We start from the raw sequence: 20930 nt of genomic DNA, 5'->3' as shown, positions 1-20930 counted from the left end.
ACAACTTGATTTGCTATGCTTGGTAAACAACTGGTTCAAATATCTGCGATACCTATATGATTTGGGTAAACAACTGGAACAAATATCTGTGTTACCTATGATTTGGGTAAACAACTGGAACAAATATCTGTGTTACCTATGATTTAGGTAAACAACTGGTACAAATATCTGTGGATTTAGGTAACCTATGAATACCTATGATTTGGGTACACAACTGGTTCAAATATCTGCGATACCTATGATTTGGGTACACAACTGGTTCAAATATCTGCGATACCTATATGATTTGGGTAAACAACTGGTACAAATATCTGTGTTACCTATGATTTGGGTAAACAACTGGTACAAATATCTGTGTTACCTATGATTTGGGTAAACAACTGGTACAAATATCTGAGTTTGTCATGAATGGGCATGCATACCTGTCAATTATATAGTTTTGTAAACAGCTGATGTGATACCTCAGTTAGATCAACATCTAGTCAAATTCAACTCCTGTTCAGATCGGTGAATGTTTCATCGATGTCTGTAAGTATGTTGTTTATACAAATCTAGTAGTGTTTTGTGAACTGTTCAGAAGTCATGCATCATTAGTCAATAACTAGTCTATTAATTAATATTTCTTTTTGAGTGTGTTCTATTGATTTAAGCTCATTACATTTGGATAACTTTTGACATGATGTATATGGATTACCATGGTAGAGGTATAAATATATGTACAGTAAATGTGCATACTTTAGTGGTAATTATTCTATGGGGCAATACACTAGAAGCTTTGTTCTTAACTATGACTGCTTTCTCTCTAGGTAGAACAATTATTATGCATGCATGCATTCATCATTGTTAACCTGTTCAAAATCTATCTTGTGCTAAAACTTGATTACTCGAAAATAAGTGCATTATTTTACAGTAGCAATGTATTTGCAACATAAAACCTAACTAAAGTGCTACAGGTGTATGCTATACATTACGTATAATAACAGAAAACTTTGACCTATATTTTGACTTTTGACATTCACAAAAAATAGCAATTTAGGTGTTAAAGGTTTGCATCATAGAGAAATGGCATTCAGGAGACTGTAGTGTTTAATGTACATGTTCTAAACAGCTGTATGCATGATAAAAAAATTCCATGATAAAGTCTGTGTTATTGAGACAACTGTTGTGAATCAGCTTACAAAAGTGACTTTTATATACATTTTTAGCTCACCTGGTCCGAAGGACCAAGGTGAGCTTATGCCATACCGTGGCGTCCGGCGTCCGTCGTCCGTCGTCCGTCGTCCGTCGTCCGTCGTCCGTCGTCCGTCCGTCCGTCCGTCCGTCAACAATCGACTTCTTCTCCATAACCGCTGGTCGGATTTCAACAAAATTTGACTGGTAGCATCCTTATGGGCTACTAACTGAAAATTGTACAAATGATGGGGCTGACCCCCCAGGGGCCTGAGAGGCGGGGCCAAAAGGGGTCAATTTGGCTATTTCCATATAAACGACTTCTTCTCTGAAACCAAGCATGGGATAGCACCCATAATGCAATGGTAGCATCCTTATAGGGTGGGGATTCAAAATTGTACAAATGATGGGGCTGACCCCCCGGGGGCCTGAGGGGCGGGGTCAAATGGGGTCAATTTGGCTATTTCCATATAAACGACTTCTTCTCTGAAACCAAGCATGGGATAGCACCCATAATGCAATGGTAGCATCCTTATAGTGGGGATTTTTTCATTGTTACTAATTATGAAGGGGCTATTTGGTTCCATCAAATCTGAGGGGCGGGGTCAAATTCATTTGATATTTTTGTCCATTATTTCCATTAAACGTACTCTGGCTTTTCCTGTCTTCTTTGTAACCAGGAAAATATGAGGATGTGATGTCTTTTGATGTTACTCAAATGCTATCTCAGACTAATAATTCTAACCCATGTTTGACTATTTATAGGGTATGAAAAAAGGCATTGTACAAATGTAAATGTGTTTTTGTGTCCTATGTAAACCCGGGGGCCTGAGGGGTAATTGTATGGGGTAGGGCATTGAATTACATTTTTTGTATGACTTTAAATACCTTTATCTCTGATGCAGATTGGATATTTGATTCTACCAGCTGTTGCAAAGGGTGGATTTTTGAAGTTTTACATTTGGTGTTTTGGCCCCGCCCCTAAAAGCCGGGTCAGTCATAAAATTTTGGGTCAATAAGATGCTATTCATCCATAGGTAATTCTGACTTCTTGACTAATTTCCTATTATACAGTACTTGTTGAATATTGAAAAAATGTTTTTGGACCCTTTATACAGTAGGTCAAAACCCAGTCCCCAGGGGGAAATGATAAATTCAAATGTTCATAAAAACCTTAGACCTGATTATATTAAGTTAAGATATCAAAACCATTTCAGTACAAAAGAAAAATTTTTAAAGTTTTAGCCTATTTGACCCCCCCGGGGCCTGAGGAGGGGGTTTTGACCAGGACAAATATAGATATGTTCATTTGAATGTTATTTCTGGTAATTAAACAAAAAGTTCGACTTTTCTATGAAAATTTTCATATAGCAAAAAATGCTCATAAATGTGTTTTCCCTGTATTCCTGGTGACAACTGGTTTAGAACTGACCCCCTCATTACAATTGCAGGGGGAAACATGAGATAGCAGTAATAATGCAATTTTTGTAAAGGACCACTCAATTTCCATCTATGAGTTGGGGATTCTAAAATTTTCCTGGATTTTCAAGAGTCTTAGTACAAAAGAAGGACAGGTAATTTTTGTGTTTCCTATTTGACCCCTTTTCCCCACCCCTAAGGCCCCTGAGGGGCAAGTGTTGGGACAATAGGGTACTCATTCAAAATGGCTATTCATATAAACTGACTTTTCATTCTCTGACTCAACCAAGGTATAAAACATAATGATAAACAATACTCCATAAATGTGTGTTTCAAACATATATAAAACATATAGTAAACTTAACCCCCTCCCCATAGGGGGAAAACTGAGACCCCAGGGTCAAATAATTCACAATTTTTGTAAAGGACATCAAGACCTTTCCATTACGAAGAGTATGTGATTTACCTGAAACATTTCCATGGATTTCAAAAAAATGAAAGTTTTTGAAATTATAGCCAATTTGACCCCTTTTAAAATAAACCCCGCCCCTAAGGCCCCTGGGGGTCAAAATTATGGAAAATTTTAATAGGATTCAATGGCCATCCTAATTACAATTTTGACTCATTGTTATTACAAATGAAACAAAGTACTAAAAATGTGTTTATATGCTGTAAACTTAACCCCCTCCCCAGGGGGAAAACCTGAGATGATTTCATAATAATTCAACAATTTTTGTAAAGGACCTAAGACCTTTTCACGAAGAGTATGTAATTCTACCATTTCCAAATTTCAAAAGATTTTTGAAGTTATAGCCTATTTGACCCCCTTTTGACCCCGCCCCTAAGGGCCACTGGGGGGTCAGTTATGGACAAATTGGTTACTAGGATTCAATGGCCATCTCATAATCGGTAATTCTGACAATTTTTGACTCATTTCCTATTACAAATGATCAAATAATACTTAAAAAATGTGTTTTCCATATATAAACTATAGTAAACTTAACCCCCTCCCCAGGGGGAAACCCGAGACCCCAGGGTCATATAATTTCACAATTTTTGTAAAGGACCTTAGGATGAAGAGTATTTTAATTCCATACATCTGTGAGTGGAGAAGAAGATTTTTGAAATTTTAGTCAATTTTTATACCCCTTTAGCCCCTATTAGAAGTTTTCGTGCAAAATTTTACATTGAAATTACGCTTCAGCAGTTTTGGAGAAGAGGTGAAAATTGTAAAATTGTTTTACGGACATACGACGGCAACGACGCACGACGCACGCACGCACGACGCGACTCGCACGGACGTTACGGACGTCGGACGGACAAAGGCGATATTAGAATGAGGTCATCTTGGAGATTCGTTCTCTGAGTGACCCTAAAAACGGAACAGACGGACGGACGGACAGACCTGACGGACAACCTGATTACTATATAGGGGCACCTCATCTCGATGCGGGGGCCCTAACTTATTCTATGGGAGCAATACACTAGATGCTTTGTTCTTAACTATGACTGCTTTCTCTCTAGGTAGAACAATTATTATGCATGCATGCATTCATCATTGTTAACCTGTTCAAAATCTATCTTGTGCTAAAACTTGATTACTCGAAAATAAGTGCATTATTTTACAGTACAATGTATTTGCAACATAAAACCTAACTAAAGTGCTACAGGTGTATGCTATACATTACGTATAATAACAGAAAACTTTGACCTATATTTTGACTTTTGACATTCACAAAAAATAGCAATTTAGGTGTTAAAGGTTTGCATCATAGAGAAATGGCATTCAGGAGACTGTAGTGTTTAATGTACATGTTCTAAACAGCTGTATGCATGATAAAAAAATTCCATGATAAAGTCTGTGTTATTGAGACAACTGTTGTGAATCAGCTTACAAAAGTGACTTTTATATACATTTTTTAACATTTCTTTTGTTATTTTTGTCTCGCCTTTGACAATGACGAAACTTAAATGTTGCTTTCGTGACAGTGGTGACAATGTTAACATTTGCTATTAAAGTCAACTATTGACAAATTAAACTTATCCAATATTTTAATCAATCGTATGGTGAAATATTTGTCCTGTTGATCTTTTAATTGTCAAATGGACTTTAATCCGATGGGGACCGAGATGTCTGTGTTGATAAGACGTCCTGATACAAAGTTGTGATTGTTTTTCAGTGTTACTATTTTTGTTATACTGAAAAACCTCAAATAATGATTGTTTTTTCATTGTTATTATTTTTGTAATACTGGAAAACCTGAAATAGTGATTATCTTTCATTGTTACTATTTTTGTAATACTGTAAAACCTGAATAGTGATTGTTTTTTCATTGTTACTATTTTTTGTAATACTGTAAAACCTGAAATAGTGATTATCTTTTCATTGTTACTATTTTTGTAATACTGTAAAACCTGAAATAGTGATTGTTTTTTCATTGTTACTATTTTTGTAATGCTGTAAAACCTGATATTTATAGTAATTGTCTTTTCATTATTACTATTTTTGTAATACCGGTACTGGAAAACCTGAGATAGTGATCGATTGTCTTTTCCTTGTTACTATTTTTGTAACACAGGAAAACCTGAGGATGTGTTGTCTTTTCATTGTTACTATTTTTGTAATGCTGTAAAACCTGAGATAGTAATTGTCTTTTCATTGTTACTATTTTTGTAATGCTGTAAAACCTGAGATAGTAATTGTCTTTTCATTGTTACTATTTTTGTAATGCTGTAAAACCTGAGATAGTAATTGTCTTTTCATTGTTACTATTTTTGTAATGCTGTAAAACCTGAGATAGTGATTGTCTTTTCCTTGTTACTATTTTTGTAGTCTATTAAGCACTGCAAGTGTTAAAGCACCTTCTATGATTATTAAATTATTATAAACAGATGTCTGCTTTTGGTTTTTGTCTAGGTAGTTAGATGAGCAAATTAGTCAATCCGTCAATATACAGTAGACAGTTGTTGACTGGGATTGAGGGCAACAGATGATTTGTTGGACCTGAAGACAAACTGTTACCGGAGGCCGAAGGCCGAGGGCAACAGTTTGTGTGAGGGTCCAACAAATCATCTGTTGCCTGAAAACCTAGTCGATAACTGTTTTGTTATACCCATTGACTCAAAACAATGCATTGACGTCACAAATTGTAGGTGTGATGTCACTCCGGTCCACCAGCACATTTTAACAGTCGATTTTAACAGTTCTTTGGACTGCTCTACGGAACAGTTCATTTATTGGCATTTTTGTCAATAGAGTTTATAAAGAAACTATTTTATAGGGGTATAACAATATAACTTGTCTAAACCAGTCCTTGTCCAATCCAGATCCCTCTCTATTCTGGCTTAATTGTATGACATTTTCCTTCTTAATTTACAGTAATTAAAACATTTATAATCCAGAAACCTGGAAATATGCTGGTCCTAGTGACAACTGGTTTAGAAGGTACACTTTAATATTCTCATTACAATTGCATAGGAGTGGCGATCACCTATCAAGGTAATGAATGCGAGTTGCACAGTAAAGATGTAGAAAAATTACTTTCATCACTCAGGAGTCAGGACACTGAGCTTCTATTAAGAAATTTAGCTGAAGATTTCAAGAGTCTTGGCTTGATTAAGGACAGGAATCTTAACAATGTTTCCTATGTGTAAGAGAAGGGAAAGTTTCCTACAGAGTTTGGACAAAGCAGTCTGTGTTCTGTTGACCTTGGTGTACTCATCACATATCAAAATGATTCAATTTATATCAATTTCAGGTATTTTAATTTCATATAAAAACACTTAACACAAGCATAGCTTGCCATATAGCATAGCTGTTCATTTTACATGCAGCACTTGTTACAAAAATACTTATTAAAATTTAGAACATTCAACCCTGCTGTACAAAATCAAATGATATAAATTACAAGCAATATGAACTGTTCACTGATTACACGACTCTAAATTACACAAACAAAACAATCACTCCAGGTAAAATAAACACAATACAACAACTCTCTCTAACACCCACTACCAATATAACTGAACACAATCTTTAGATACATCACTTCCTTTACGGCCGACACATTGCTTAGATACAGTAACACTAGTATTGGTTATTTGTGAGTGGAAGAGAGAAACTATGGAGATCAGGATGTCAATCCTGTCACTGATCTCAAACATCAAGGTAGGCTTGACTAGTCCTATTATTTCAAAATAGATTACAAACCAGGAAAATAAAAAAATGTCAAACACTATATTAATGGATCAAAGTTTAACATTCAGACTACTGTGGCACACTGATCTTATGAACCAAGCACTTCTATGGCAGTAACTCACCAGCAAAGACAATAATTTTTAAAGAATGGCCTGGGAAATGAAGTTTGAAACTTATTGAAATATTGCTGCAAATATAATGATATGAATCAGGATGTGTGGAACATGACACAGCAGAGGTATAAATGTATGTGTCAGCTGTAAGTCACACTGTGCAAACACCATCAAGGAGTTATTGACAAAACTCTCATCAATGTGAACAGATCATTGGAGAATAAATGTGATCCCCAAAAAATAATGACATGATTGAAAATGAAAGCAAAGTATGAATTTATAAAGTGAGATTCTATTCATCATGAAGTAATTTTACATAATATTAAGGGCAACTTAACCAATTCCAAAAACTCTAAAAAAATTTTTTTTTTAAATCTTGCATTAAAGTAGGAATAACTATAAAATGTAATTTCAATTTCCTGGCTTATTAAATTAAACAATGTAATCATAAAACTTGACACTAATTTGAAGTCCTTAGAGAATTCAATGATGGCAGGGGTTTCATTTAACTTTCAGGAGATGCAGTACACTTGCAATTTCAGGGGTACATTTCTATATTATCTGTTTGCTATCTAATATAATTAAGCCTAAATTTTCGTGCCAGGTCCCTGTGGCTCCACAGCTAGGTTTAACAAGCAAAAAGTACTGGGTACCACCTGATAATGAAACCCCTTGTAATGGTAATATTGCACTTCTGAAATGCAAGACGAAACAGTATATAGTTTGCATCAAAGGATATTAAAAGCATTTAACACTGTATCATCAATGTACCTTTATCGAAATGACATCCTCAAACACACTGTAGCCAGAATTTGATAACGACGAAATTCTACGAGTCCATTATAATGGCACTAACAGCACTGTGGGCCTCTGTTGCCATAGCAGCAGCACTGGCTTCGCTAGCAGCTTTGTCTGCTGCAACACTTCCCTCACGCTCGTGGTACTCCTTTACCTCACGATCGTATCGCTCCTTCTCCTGTTCATAAAGGTCATAAAACACCTGTAACAGAGGAGCAAAATTACCTGTAAAATACCTGTAACAAAGGAGAAAAATAACCTGTAAAATACCTATTCAATTTCTACTCATGGTAATTTCCTTTGTATCAAATCGTAATACTGCAAAGCCAGAATGTAGGATTAAAGAAATTCATTTTAAGTACGAAATGGTGTACATTGTACATAATAAAATATTGGAATTAGAAACAATAAATTTATAACTAATGGTCAACTGAAAGTAAAACTGAAACTTGTTTACATTGTGTACATAAAACAACATACAGTTGATAAAGGATTTGTATTTAGGTTTTAAATATTGATTTCATCAATCCTTCAATATTCATACAGGCTAAGTTTGTGCTGGTCCAGAAATTTTCACCACTAAGCATAGAGATATTTAAAATTCTTTAACTAAAGGACTATGTATGGTTTTGGCCCTTTTTGGCCCCCAAATCCATAAAATTTTCAAAATTTTTATTTATTGATTAATTTGCTGTATTTTACGTATATACATATTTAGTACATCTCTGATTTAACTAAAATGACTAATTTATAATTTTGCAGCTGTAGTTGCCATGGTAACCATCCAAAATATGCATAAATTATGAGAATGTGGAAATTTAAATTTAAATACAACATAATAGTTTTGAAAATTTGACAAATTTGAGGGCCAAAAAACGGCCCAAACCATACATAGCCCTTTAGCAGTATTAAAATATGCAGGCAATTAATATATATTTAACTGAAAAATTATCTTACGGTGATGTGTGTGAGTATCACCGAATCATTTAAAATTTTCAATTAGATTAAAATGAATAGGAGTTTATTTCCCCTTAGAAGCTTACCTTTTTCTGCTCTGGATTCAGACTGTTCCACAGGTGAGCCAACCGTTTGGTGAGTTCATGGTTAGAGATCTCCTCTTTGTTTTCCTAGAAGTAAAATAATCATCAATTTCAAGCCCTCAACTTCCAGCAAGTTTTGACAACACAAAGTTGACCAGCATTTACAGCAATTATGCATGTATGTATATGGAGCAAAGAAGCATGTAATTTTAATTTTGTGGAGTGTGGACAGACATGTTGTAAAATTTTCAAGACAGTGTGCACCTTTATCAGACACAAAAAGAACAAAAAGAAACACATCCTAAGATAGTGTCTAAACAAGAACAAAAAAGCACATTGAAAGAACATATACAAAGGATTGTCTGTTAAATCATCCGTTTAGACAGTAGCTATGCATGTATGTGATATATACCAAACATAAATCACTTGAACTTGATACAAAAACTAAACATGTCACATGTTTGCATTAATAATGTGACATAACTTATACGATAGGACTAATAGCGAGCTGAGGCCTCCTGTACAGTCGTCAGTGACTCGCCTTGTATGAGGCCTCCTGTATAGTTGTCAGAGTGACTCATCTTGTTATAGGCCTCCTGTACAGTCGTCACAGTGACTCACCTTAAAGTAGGCCTCCTGAACTGTTGTTCTCTGCTGCTGACAAAACATAAGGAAGGCATTAGCTGGCTTTTTTGGAGCGCTAGGATCCTTTTCCTTGTCCGACTTCCCCTTCTTAGATTTTCCAGAAGATGTTGCTGTCGGACTGCCATGAGATCCTACTTCTGCCATGCCATGAGCAGCCAGAATTGGATTAATAGACGATAAAATTTCAGCCACAGGTCGCTCCTGTTTTACTTTGGGAGGACTATTATCTGGAATGAGCTCCCCTCCATTCTTTGTCGGACGTATTCTTTTGAAGATTTGATCCTCCTAAAGACAAAAAATTGCCGAATTGAGAATTAATATTGTCCTTTAACAACAACAATGGTGTCTAGACAACTAAATGATTGATTGCTCCAAATAACAGATACTTATAGTAAAGACACTGTATCAGAACTGTAATTAACTCAACTTACCTCCCACATAAGAGGTACCTGTGAGTCCTGGTAAGAGTCCCCATATTCATCTAACTTGCTGACAAGATACCTGAAGCAACAGTAAGAATGGTGGATTTGATGACAAATTAAAGGTGTCAAGATTATGTAACAGGACAGCAGCACTATCATAAACGTTGAAGTGAAGTTAAATTCTGTACTTATATATAAATATTGCTACTTTGGTTAAATATTTTTGTTTTTCATTTTAAAACTATGTCATCCACCTAATCTTATTGTGCCACATAAGACTCAGAGCACAGTGACAGGTCTCGGATAAGGCCTCTAATGCAGTATACATACATTTCACCTCACGGACACCATACATAATTTATCCTCATAATCTTTGTTTCGATATCCCAATAAAATAATCGGCGACATAGATATGCATGCAGGTAACTCAATTGATACATGTAGAATTCTTGAATTGTCTACTCTAGCTTGTTGGCCAATACATTTTAGATCTCCTGTTACAACAAAAAAAAAAGAAAAGAGAGAAAAAGAAAAGGCCATCCAACAAAATACCCATGGTGTTGGTATATATGACGGTCTATTGTGTCTGAGGGCAATGACTTTCTGAATTGGAGGCCTAGGGATGAGTAACAGGACAAGCTGGACAGCTGGCCATGGGTTGATCATCAATAGCAAGCTCAAGCGGTAAAGTAACCGGCTAGTGTTCAGAGGTCATAGGGACGAGCCCTAGTCAGCTTTCCTGTTACCAAACAAAATGCTTTTGTAATTCACTTTCTTTTTCTAGGAGCTTAGTTTACCTTCGTTCTCTTTTCCATCTTTTAATGAGCTTCTTTACATGCTGAATTCTGTTAACCACTTTTTCATTTGCCTGTAAAATAAAAATATCTTTTTCAATTACAGGAACACTAGTAAAATAAGTGAAACTTCTGAATTTCGTCAATTTTTTTGGCCGATAATTCCGGAAACCAATAGATTTGGCTCCAATTTTATTTATTGGTACAGTCTCAGCTTTCGCCAGATACAAATAATTATGTGCTAATCAATTTGAATCAACAAAGAATAACAAAAATAATAATGTATTAAAAAAGGCTTCATATTCAAGTCTAACATTAGAGCCAAATTTATTTGAAAGATGAAAATAAACTATTTTATCTGGTTTTCAGTGAAACGTAGGCCTAATGCGACTTTCTTCTATCTAAATGCTCCAGTTTATCTCCTTATAATGGGTCTTTTGTATGCGTTATAATGGTACTCACCTGTTGAAGTTGCTCACATTTCTTCCTTAGGGAAAAGTATTTCTTGAGGAAGGCATTTTCGTTTGCTAATACTGCTAACTGCGCTTCCAGACCTTCCGACATTTTGATGAAGGGGAGCTCACTCTATTCACTAATATATAAACTAAACCAAGAAACTAAAACGGAACAAATTTCCAGATTATTTTTATTTGCATCTTGTCTGTGTTGAATGGAATATCGAGTTTTGATAAATGGACATAGAAATGCATTCTCCATTCATCAATCATCATAAAATACCTTCTCTGTTATTTCACAAGTAGCATAACTTAGATTTTGGTTCATTTATCAATTCATACAATTTCTTGTGTGTAGTAATATTAGAGCGTCTCGGAAACCTTGCTCGTGTAGGTCTCAAAAACGTTTGACAGGAATGTAAATCAAAATGACAGGTGTTTGTCACCAGCTGTCTTCTGCATCAACCATGAACTTTTAATGTAAAAACAATTTTAGTGGAAGTTCCCCTCTTCAGGTTGGTGATTATACCATCCATCTATCGCTTTTACCACTATTTGTGAATCCATTTCTCAACGTCATTTTCGTTTTTTTATCACCAGCTGGATATCGAGTTATGCATCAGCTCTTGACATACATGTATAAGTCTGACAGTTACCAGATTGAGCACATGTTTTTTTTAAGTATTGCTATTATAGCGATATAAAGCTAATATGAATTGAAGGCAAAGCATCCGAAGAGCACAGCTACATAAATGTACATGTAAAATATAAATATACAGGATTGTAACTTCAAGACTTTGATTCATATGTACATGTTTGTGAAATCAAATTTGTTTGAACTTATATTGTGTTCATTGATTTTTTTCGTTACTCTTAGTAAAATACAATTCTAAAAGGCAATATAGTCTTCAACATTATTGACAGATCTTTTATGACAGGATTTTGATAGCCGGTAGGCCATCTATACGACTGTGCCTGCGCTTGACAACACACCGAGTATATCTGTTTTGACCAGTACATTTTTGTGTCAATCTTGTCTTTGTGTAATATCTAAAACCCCTTAGAGTAATTCCAAAGTGTGTCCCGATGACACGTCTCTTCTTTACTGAAAATTGCAAATCTCGTCCTGACGACGAGAAATAAAACATGTCAGCCTGCATGGAGGCGTGAGACTTTTTCTGTGGGACACAATTTCAAAGTCCAAGGGGTACTTGAATGTATTGGAATCTATATGCTCACACCGTATTATGGTTAATAAAGCTCTAAATATGAATTAAGGCAAAGCCTTCTGAGAGTGCAGCTCATTTAATTTTTGAAGAAATTGCATACATGTACTCAAATTTAATTTACATGATATATCGTATTCCACCATGTTTCATATCAGCATATTGCATGTTTACAGACCCATGAGTATAATATTTACACGAAGAGATCTAGCATTATTTCTTCTAGAGTTTCTAAACAGAAACATACTATATACAGTAAAACCTCAATGATTCGAGCTTCAATGAATGGATCAAATTTCTTGCTGTATCAAACTTTTTGCTTGGTCCTGAATTTTTTCACAATATAACATTGCTGACAAACCCATGTATGAATCAATGTTTTATAAATCAAAGTTCTTGATGTATCAAACTTTTTTCATCGGTCATTTTTAATGGAATCATTAAGGTGAGTCACACTCGATGATTCAAATGAAATATTTACCTGTACAGATCAGGTGTTCGCCGATGCCCCGCGGCATGCTGTCACACCTGTCTCGCGACGGCCCTGCTCGATATATATATGATATTATCAGGATAATCAATATTACTGATCAGACTGATACCCGGCACTTTGTTTTACAAAATTCATTATTAAATTATTTGCACAGAAAAGATACAGTTAGTCATTTTTGATGTTCGCCGCCGTCATTGCTAACGGTTTGTGGAACAGAAACTTCATGCGCACAACTGCCACAGTTGGTCATGGTTAAAAAATTCCGTTTAATTCCAACTATAAATAATTTGAAGTCTCAATGTTTCCAAGTGAGTATAAGCGGAATCATCTGTATTAAAAAAACTTTATTTTTTAGATTTGTTGGAGATGGCGTATAGTAGAGGATCCTTTAATGAGATGGCAGCTGATAAGGGAGAGACTGAGAGTTGTGGCAAGTTACTGTTGGTATATCTACAGGAAGCTGAAGCCCTTGTACAGAAGTGTCAGCAACATCAAACTATCAAAGGAATGCATAAGCTGGAGAAAAAATGCCGTGCTGATTGGAGGTACCTTCAAACTGTAAGTGTCTACTAATTGTTGTCACTAAAGACTTACAGACTTCTAGATGTGTGCCTGGTGTTTACAAACTGTAAGTGTCTATAATTGTTGTCACTAAAGATGATACTTACAGACTTCTAGATGTGTGCCTGGTGTTTACAAACTGTAAGTGTCATACTAAATTGTTGTCACTAAAGATGAACTTACAACTTCTTGATGATGTGCACTGGTGTGCCGGTTTTACAAACTGTAAGTGTCTACTAATTGTTGTCACTAAAGATGATACTTACACACTTCTAGATGTGTGCCTGGTGTTTACAAACTGTAAGTGTCTATAATTGTTGTCACTAAAGATGATACTTACACACTTCTAGATGTGTGCCTGGTGTTTACAAACTGTAAGTGTCTACTAATTGTTGTCACTAAAGATGATACTTACACACTTCTAGATGTGTGCCTGGTGTTTACAAACTGTAAGTGTCTACTAATTGTTGTCACTAAAGATGATACTTACACACTTCTAGATGTGTGCCTGGTGTTTACAAACTATAAGTGTCTACTAATTGTTGTCACTAAAGACTTACAGACTTCTAGATGTGTGCCTGGTGTTTACAAACTGTAAGTGTCTACTAATTGTTGTCACTAAAGATGATACTTACACACTTCTAGATGTGTGCCTGGTGTTTACAAACTGTAAGTGTCTACTAATTGTTGTCACTAAAGATGATACTTACACACTTCTAGATGTGTGCCTGGTGTTTACAAACTGTAAGTGTCTACTAATTGTTGTCACTAAAGATGATACTTACAGACTTCTAGATGTGTGTCCTGGTGTTTACAAACTGTAAGTGTCTACTAATTGTTGTCACTAAAGACTACACTTCTAGATGTGGCTGGTGTTTACAAACTGTACTAATTGTTGTCACTAAAGACTTCAACTTCTAGATGTGTGCCTGGTGTTTACAAACTGTAAGTGTCTACTAATTGTTGTCACTAAAGATGATACTTACACACTTCTAGATGTGGCCTGTGTTACATAAGGTCTACTAATTGTTGCACTAAGTGATTACAACTCTAGATGTGTGCCTGGTGTTTACAAACTGTAAGTGTCTACTAATTGTTGTCACTAAAGATGATACTTACACACTTCTAGATGTGTGCCTGGTGTTTACAAACTGTAAGTGTCTACTAATTGTTGTCACTAAAGATGATACTTACACACTTCTAGATGTGTGCCTGGTGTTTACAAACTGAAGTGTCTACTAATTGTTGTCACTAAAGATGATACTTACACACTTCTAGATGTGTGCCTGGTGTTTACAAAAAGTGTCTACTAATTGTTGTCACTAAAGATGATACTTACAGACTTCTAGATGTGTGCCTGGTGTTTACAAACTGTAAGTGTCTACTAATTGTTGTCACTAAAGATGATACTTACAGACTTCTAGATGTGTGCCTGGTGTTTACAAACTGTAAGTGTCTACTAATTGTTGTCACTAAAGATGACTTACAGACTTCTAGATGTGTGCCTGGTGTTTACAAACTGTAAGTGTCTACTAATTGTTGTCACTAAAGATGATACTTACAGACTTCTAGATGTGTGCCTGGTGTTTACAAACTGTAAGTGTCTACTAATTGTTGTCACTAAAGATGATACTTACACACTTCTAGATGTGTGCGCTGGTGTTTACAAACTGTAAGTGTCTACTAATTGTTGTCACTAAAGACTTACAGACTTCTAGATGTGTGCCTGGTGTTTACAAACTGTTGTCTACTAATTGTTGTCACTAAAGATGATACTTACAGACTTCTAGATGTGTGCCTGGTGTTTACAAACTGTAAGTGTCTACTAATTGTTGTCACTAAGATGATACTTACAGACTTCTAGATGTGCCTGGTGTTTACAAACTGTAAGTGTCTACTAATTGTTGTCACTAAAGATGATACTTACAGACTTCTAGATGTGTGCCTGGTGTTTACAAACTGTAAGTGTCTACTAATTGTTGTCACTAAAGATGATACTTACACACTTCTAGATGTGTGCCTGGTGTTTACAAACTGTAAGTGTCTACTAATTGTTGTCACTAAAGATGATACTTACACACTTCTAGATGTGTGCCTGGTGTTTACAAACTGTAAGTGTCTACTAATTGTTGTCACTAAAGATGATACTTACACACTTCTAGATGTGTGCCTGGTGTTTACAAACTGTAAGTGTCTACTAATTGTTGTCACTAAAGATGATACTTACACACTTCTAGATGTGTGCCTGGTGTTTACAAACTGTAAGTGTCTACTAATTGTTGTCACTAAAGATGATACTTACACACTTCTAGATGTGTGCCTGGTGTTTACAAACTAAGTGTCTACTAATTGTTGTCACTAAAGATGATACTTACACACTTCTAGATGTGCGCCTGGTGTTTACATAAGTTCGTGGGAATTTTCATGATGTATAATGACAGAAGATAATTAGTCTAGTACTCCTCTCCACCAGGAAATGGACGTGGGCCCAGGTCTAGAACTCGTACACAAAACTTCTTAAAGATTCTAGAAGTGTCAAAACTTAAACCACTAGTCTTGTGACCTAGACATGTTTTATTACTGGGGTATTGTATTGTGATGTGCTACAAAAAGGTTCTATCAATATAAACAAAACACAAACGGCAAAATTATTTGAACAAACTTTGTAGATATTGAGTTACTTCCCTTTAAAATGAAAACATGGTTTTCCTTTGAAAAACTTTGGATTGCTTCCCTTTTCACATCATACCTTGAATAAAACTAACAGTACACTGACCGTCCAGTTAACTATAATATTGTAACCTTGAATTACACTAACAGTGCACTGACCGTCCAGTTAACTATAATATTGTAACCTTGAATTACACTAACAGTGCACTGACCGTCCAGTTAACTATAATATTGTAACCTTGAATTACACTAACAGTACACTGACCGTCCAGTTAACTATAATATTGTAACCTTGAATTACACTAACAGTGCACTGACCGTCCAGTTAACTATAATATTGTAACCTTGAATTACACTAACAGTGCACTGACCGTGCAGTTAACTATAATATTATAGCTTGAATTACACTAACAGTGCACTGACCGTCCAGTAAATATTGTAAATTGTAGTCCATCGAATATGTGGTATTCAATTGGCTAAATCTTTAGGCCTAAAAAGTCTCCAATCCCAGAGACTTTTCACTTATTGGATATACCTAAATATATTACTTGGTATGTTATATGTTGGTATCTGAATTGCTTTAATTAACAGCTCATATCACTGCAGTCATCTCCTAATAATTGTCAGAACATAATTTGTTTTAAATGATAGAAAGTTTAAAATTTCAGGTTTATAGCGGTTATCATACTGGTGAATAATAATAAGTTTATTTTTCTGATATTTTCATTTTTTCATGATATGATTACAATTACTCATCAGTTCATGACTCTCTGGTAAACTCAGCTTAATTAGCATTATCACACTAGTTTGTTGGGTTAGTGGCCTAAATTGCTATTCCGTGTTGTGAAGATATAAGGTCTCCTAGTACTTAATGTTGTTGGGATATTTCCTTTGGTAGGCTTAATTTAATTTTGAAGACCTTAGGCTGATCCTGTCTGACACTATAGGGGTTAAATGGCTGCCTGTGTACTCTATCCCAGCATGCAAAGGTACATTAGCCAAAAGCTGTCTGTTATAAAATATTGGAATTCCTAACCCTTGTTTCACCCTAGAGCAGGGTTGGCCAAGTACAATGCATTGAAAATTATAGCTAACTGTTAAGATTAAAAATGCTATTTTTACTCAGTATATAATCATACCCTTTTAACACCATCTTGTGAAAAAAACCAATACATGTGATTGCTTTGTAGATTATACATAATGCTCTGAGCTGAATTAAGGCCTTCTTAGTTCAGTATGACCATAAATGCAGCTGTGATTGTCTATTGTAGTCAAGGCATAGTGTACGTGTTTATGGAGTAGTTTTCTTTGTAAGCATAGTAATATATCTCTAGTAATTAATAACTGACCACCAGGAAACTTTCTAAATATAGTCTAACATGTCAATGATAAGATATTGGAAGAGTTTAAAGATGGGAAGTATATTTGCTTATAATATACAGAGTTATTGCCCTTTGTGAAGTAAATATCATTATTGGAACATATAAACAAAATCACTTGAGAAAATGACACTATACATATATATAAACTCAATGAAACTTTTTATGTAGCCTAATATCAATAATATCTCGAAAGAGTTCGACTTAATGAACATGATCAATTAAACAAATGTTACCTGTAATTAAGTCCATGGAAATGAAACTATCAATATGACGAGTCATGACAGTTTGAAAACTGGAATGATCGAGTAGTTAATGATTTACCTTCATTGATACCCAGTGACCTTTAATAGGTCTGTGTATCTGACATTTTTTGGATTGTCTGGGCTCTTATATTCTACATGCTCTTTTTACATCAGCTTCATATTCTAATCATATGTTCACTTAAGTGAGGCAGTGTGTCAGCAAGACAGTCTAAATCTGGTGACTGTGACCTATTTCTTTTACCTTTGACCTCCATTAAGATAAGTTGAAGTTGGTTAAAAGAATTTTGGAGATATTGTGTTGATGTACACAGAGGTTTTGACTATACATTTGAATATTATCCTTGTATAGGGTCTCTTGGTTGTCATATTTTATATATCAAAACGCATGACTTTTATTAGAACAAAAAAAAACTGGCAACATTTTTGTAAAAGAAACTTTATTTATAGAAATGTAGTAACATAAAACAATGCTCAGGTAGACAGAGAACAATACACAGGTAAACATGGAACAATATACACATAAACAATGAACATACAATACCAATAAAATTGTGGATGTACCAAGTACCAACATTGATCTGTGTACATAGTGATCATGGGTCTTCATAGAGATAAGGCATATTTATCTAGATAGGGTAGAGTTTGGATGGGGCAAAGATGAGGGGGGGCAGCATACCTGATGCCCTCGGGTTAGGGGTTAAGGATTGGGGTTTGGATGAAGAATTAAGGGGAGGAATTGTTAAGGGAAGGGTGATAGGCGTATAGAAGAAAGTTTGAAAGTTGAGAAGGTGAGGTTTGTCGGGGAAAAGGGATCAAGGTTTGGGGAAGTGATTGTGGAATGGGGAGTAGGTTGAAAAACTGACACTTATATATTTAGATGTCATATACTATATAATTTTCTTCTGCGTAGAATGTCCGGGAATACATTATGGTAATTAAGTAAGAAAATTCATGATGTTAGGATGTAGATTTAAATTACATGGTAAGGCAGAGAGGATGATCAGGAAGTTGGTCTAGTTTGTTTCTGGGAAGAATGTCATCAAATGGTGCTTCAGGTAATACATATAGCAATAACAGGTAAAATATATATATAAACTAAAGGATGACTTTAAGACTTTAAATGCCTAAAACTTAAACTTGTAATAATCGTTTAAATTGAAAAAGTAAGGTGTTTTTTTAAGTGCACTACATGAGCTTATCTCTGGGCAAAGAAGTAATAAGGAATGGTTCGAGAAAGGTGGCGGTTCTTGTGTCAGGAAAATAAGGATATATAAAGAAAGTATGTTACACTGGAGTCATTATACTGGCCAACAGTCTCTAGAATATTAAAAACATCACTAACATTTGGCTTACCCGGGTAGTAATTTTTGTCTCTATGACATGTCTAATTCTAGCTTTCAAACTAAGGGATATAATCCAGTATTAGAATTTTGCTGAGAAAATCTTCTCTGTAATTTAGGGTGTGGTGGCCATTTTATGGAGTCATAAACTGTCACCATTATCAAAACGATTAAGGGGGGGGGGGGGAGGAATCCTAGAGAACAAAAAAGTAACCTTTGATATATCTATAGAACTTGGGAAACATAGAAAACAATCTAAAATTCTGTTACATAATTTAGCTACATAACAATATATAAATGATACATTTGGTTGCATCAGACATGACACAATACATGTTTTTTTTTATTGATTTAAAAAGTGATACTGTACATTGTTCGGATAAAATAATAAATATTGCTTTTTGTGACTAATTGCTTACTGTCAACATTACATTTATTTGATGGCGGAAGTCTCCAAATGTATGTATATGGAGTGTTTGAGTTAGCAGCCAATCAGAGAAGATGTATTATAAGGCAGTAGATAGCGTAATGATACTCCAATCAATATGGGTTAAATTGAAAAAATAATAACGAACAGTCATTCAAAATGACTTGATCATAAAATACGATGAACATGAACAATTCGGATATCAGTTCTCTGGTGACAGAACCAGAAATCCAAACAACTGAAATTCTACACAACAATAAATTCATGTTTTTACAGTATTAAGTCACTAAATAATACACACACTTTTCTTTCAAACTGTGCTGATTAAATTCATTTGTATTGAAAAGCCAGGGTACAAAATTTACATTTTCACTGAAGAGTTCTCTAGTTCTAGTTGTTATGTTGACCACAGATTGATATTTCAGTGTTTGGCTGACGTCAGTGTGACTGGTAACAGTGATGTAGATTGCACTCGTGGTTGTGGTGGCTTCGTCTGCACACTGACAATATAAATAGGTTTACCAACCTACATTCTTATTTCTAAATCATTTCAATATTCCATATACAAAAATACTAAATGTATAAGTATATATAGAGTACATCATGTTTAATGCAATATATAAATAGTTGACACCAAAAGACAAAACCATTTGAACAAATTCTTGAAAAAAATAGACAGTGAAACTGCAAGTCTAATGTTTGAAAACTTGAATGTTTGAAAAGCTAAAATGTGGAAATTTGGTAGTACAATAAAGTCTAATGCCATTAACACATGTATTTTGCCTTGTGTTAACCATTGACTTACTTCTATAGCTGAATTTGTGCTAAATATATGTAATTAAAAAAATTATCAAAAAATAAAAACTATAAAAAATATTGATAGAAAATAGCCTACTGAACATAACTGATACTCTATAACTGTGGATTTTACAATTGCATTAAATGTGTCTACAACGACCACTAGAGTAAAACCTGTCTCTAAAGACCATCAAAGCCAAACCTGTCTACAAAGACCACCAGACCCAAACCTTTATATAAAGACCACTGGAGCCCAAACTGTCTTTCAAGACCACTCAAAGCCAAATGTGTCTACAACGACCACTAGAGTAAAACCTGTCTATAAAGACCATCAAAGCCAAACCTGTCTACAAAGACCACCAGACCCAAACCTTTATATAAAGACCACTGGAGCCCAAACTGTCTTTCAAGACCACTGCAGTCAAACCTGTGTATAAAGACCACTAGAGCCAAACCTGTCAACCACTACAGTCAAATCTGTCTATAAAGACCACTGCAGTCAAACCTGTCTATAAAGACCACTGCAGTCAAACTCGTCTATAAAGACCACTGCAGTCAAACCTGTCTATAAAGACCACTGCAGTCAAACCTGTCTATAAAGACCACCAGAGCCAAACCTGTCAATCACTGCAGTCAAACTTATCTATAAAGACCACTGTAGTCAAACCTGTCTATTAAGACCACCAGAGCCAAACCTGTCAATCACTGCAGTCAAA

The 20930-nt window shown here is 35.1% G+C and overlaps 2 protein-coding genes across 2 annotated transcripts in view; one reads left to right on the top strand and one right to left on the bottom strand.

Annotated features, from left to right (window-relative positions):
- Positions 1-6331: 6331 nt before the first annotated feature.
- LOC138314167 (TOX high mobility group box family member 3-like) lies at positions 6332-11217 on the bottom strand. Its single transcript, XM_069254353.1, has 6 exons — positions 11062-11217; positions 10603-10673; positions 9815-9884; positions 9360-9668; positions 8742-8825; positions 6332-7900 (listed from the first exon to the last, which is right to left on the bottom strand). The coding sequence occupies exons 1-6, from the start codon at positions 11161-11163 to the stop codon at positions 7730-7732; spliced, it is 807 nt and encodes a 268-aa protein (XP_069110454.1). The 5' UTR covers positions 11164-11217; the 3' UTR covers positions 6332-7729.
- A 227-nt stretch (positions 11218-11444) lies between these two features.
- Positions 11445-20930, top strand: part of LOC138314166 (UPF0415 protein C7orf25 homolog) — a 111171-nt gene continuing 101685 nt past the window's right edge. The window contains exons 1-2 of the mRNA XM_069254352.1: positions 11445-11569; positions 13129-13331. Of these exons, the coding sequence (XP_069110453.1) occupies positions 13140-13331 (192 nt within the window). The 5' untranslated portion in view covers positions 11445-11569; positions 13129-13139. The remainder of the gene's footprint in view (positions 11570-13128; positions 13332-20930) is intronic.

The sequence above is a fragment of the Argopecten irradians genome, chromosome 2, assembly GCF_041381155.1.
Source record: "Argopecten irradians isolate NY chromosome 2, Ai_NY, whole genome shotgun sequence".
In the NCBI taxonomy this organism is placed as follows: Eukaryota; Metazoa; Mollusca; class Bivalvia; order Pectinida; family Pectinidae; genus Argopecten; species Argopecten irradians.
Note: the sequence above shows the minus strand (reverse complement) of the source record. Positions and strands in the feature narration are given on the sequence as shown.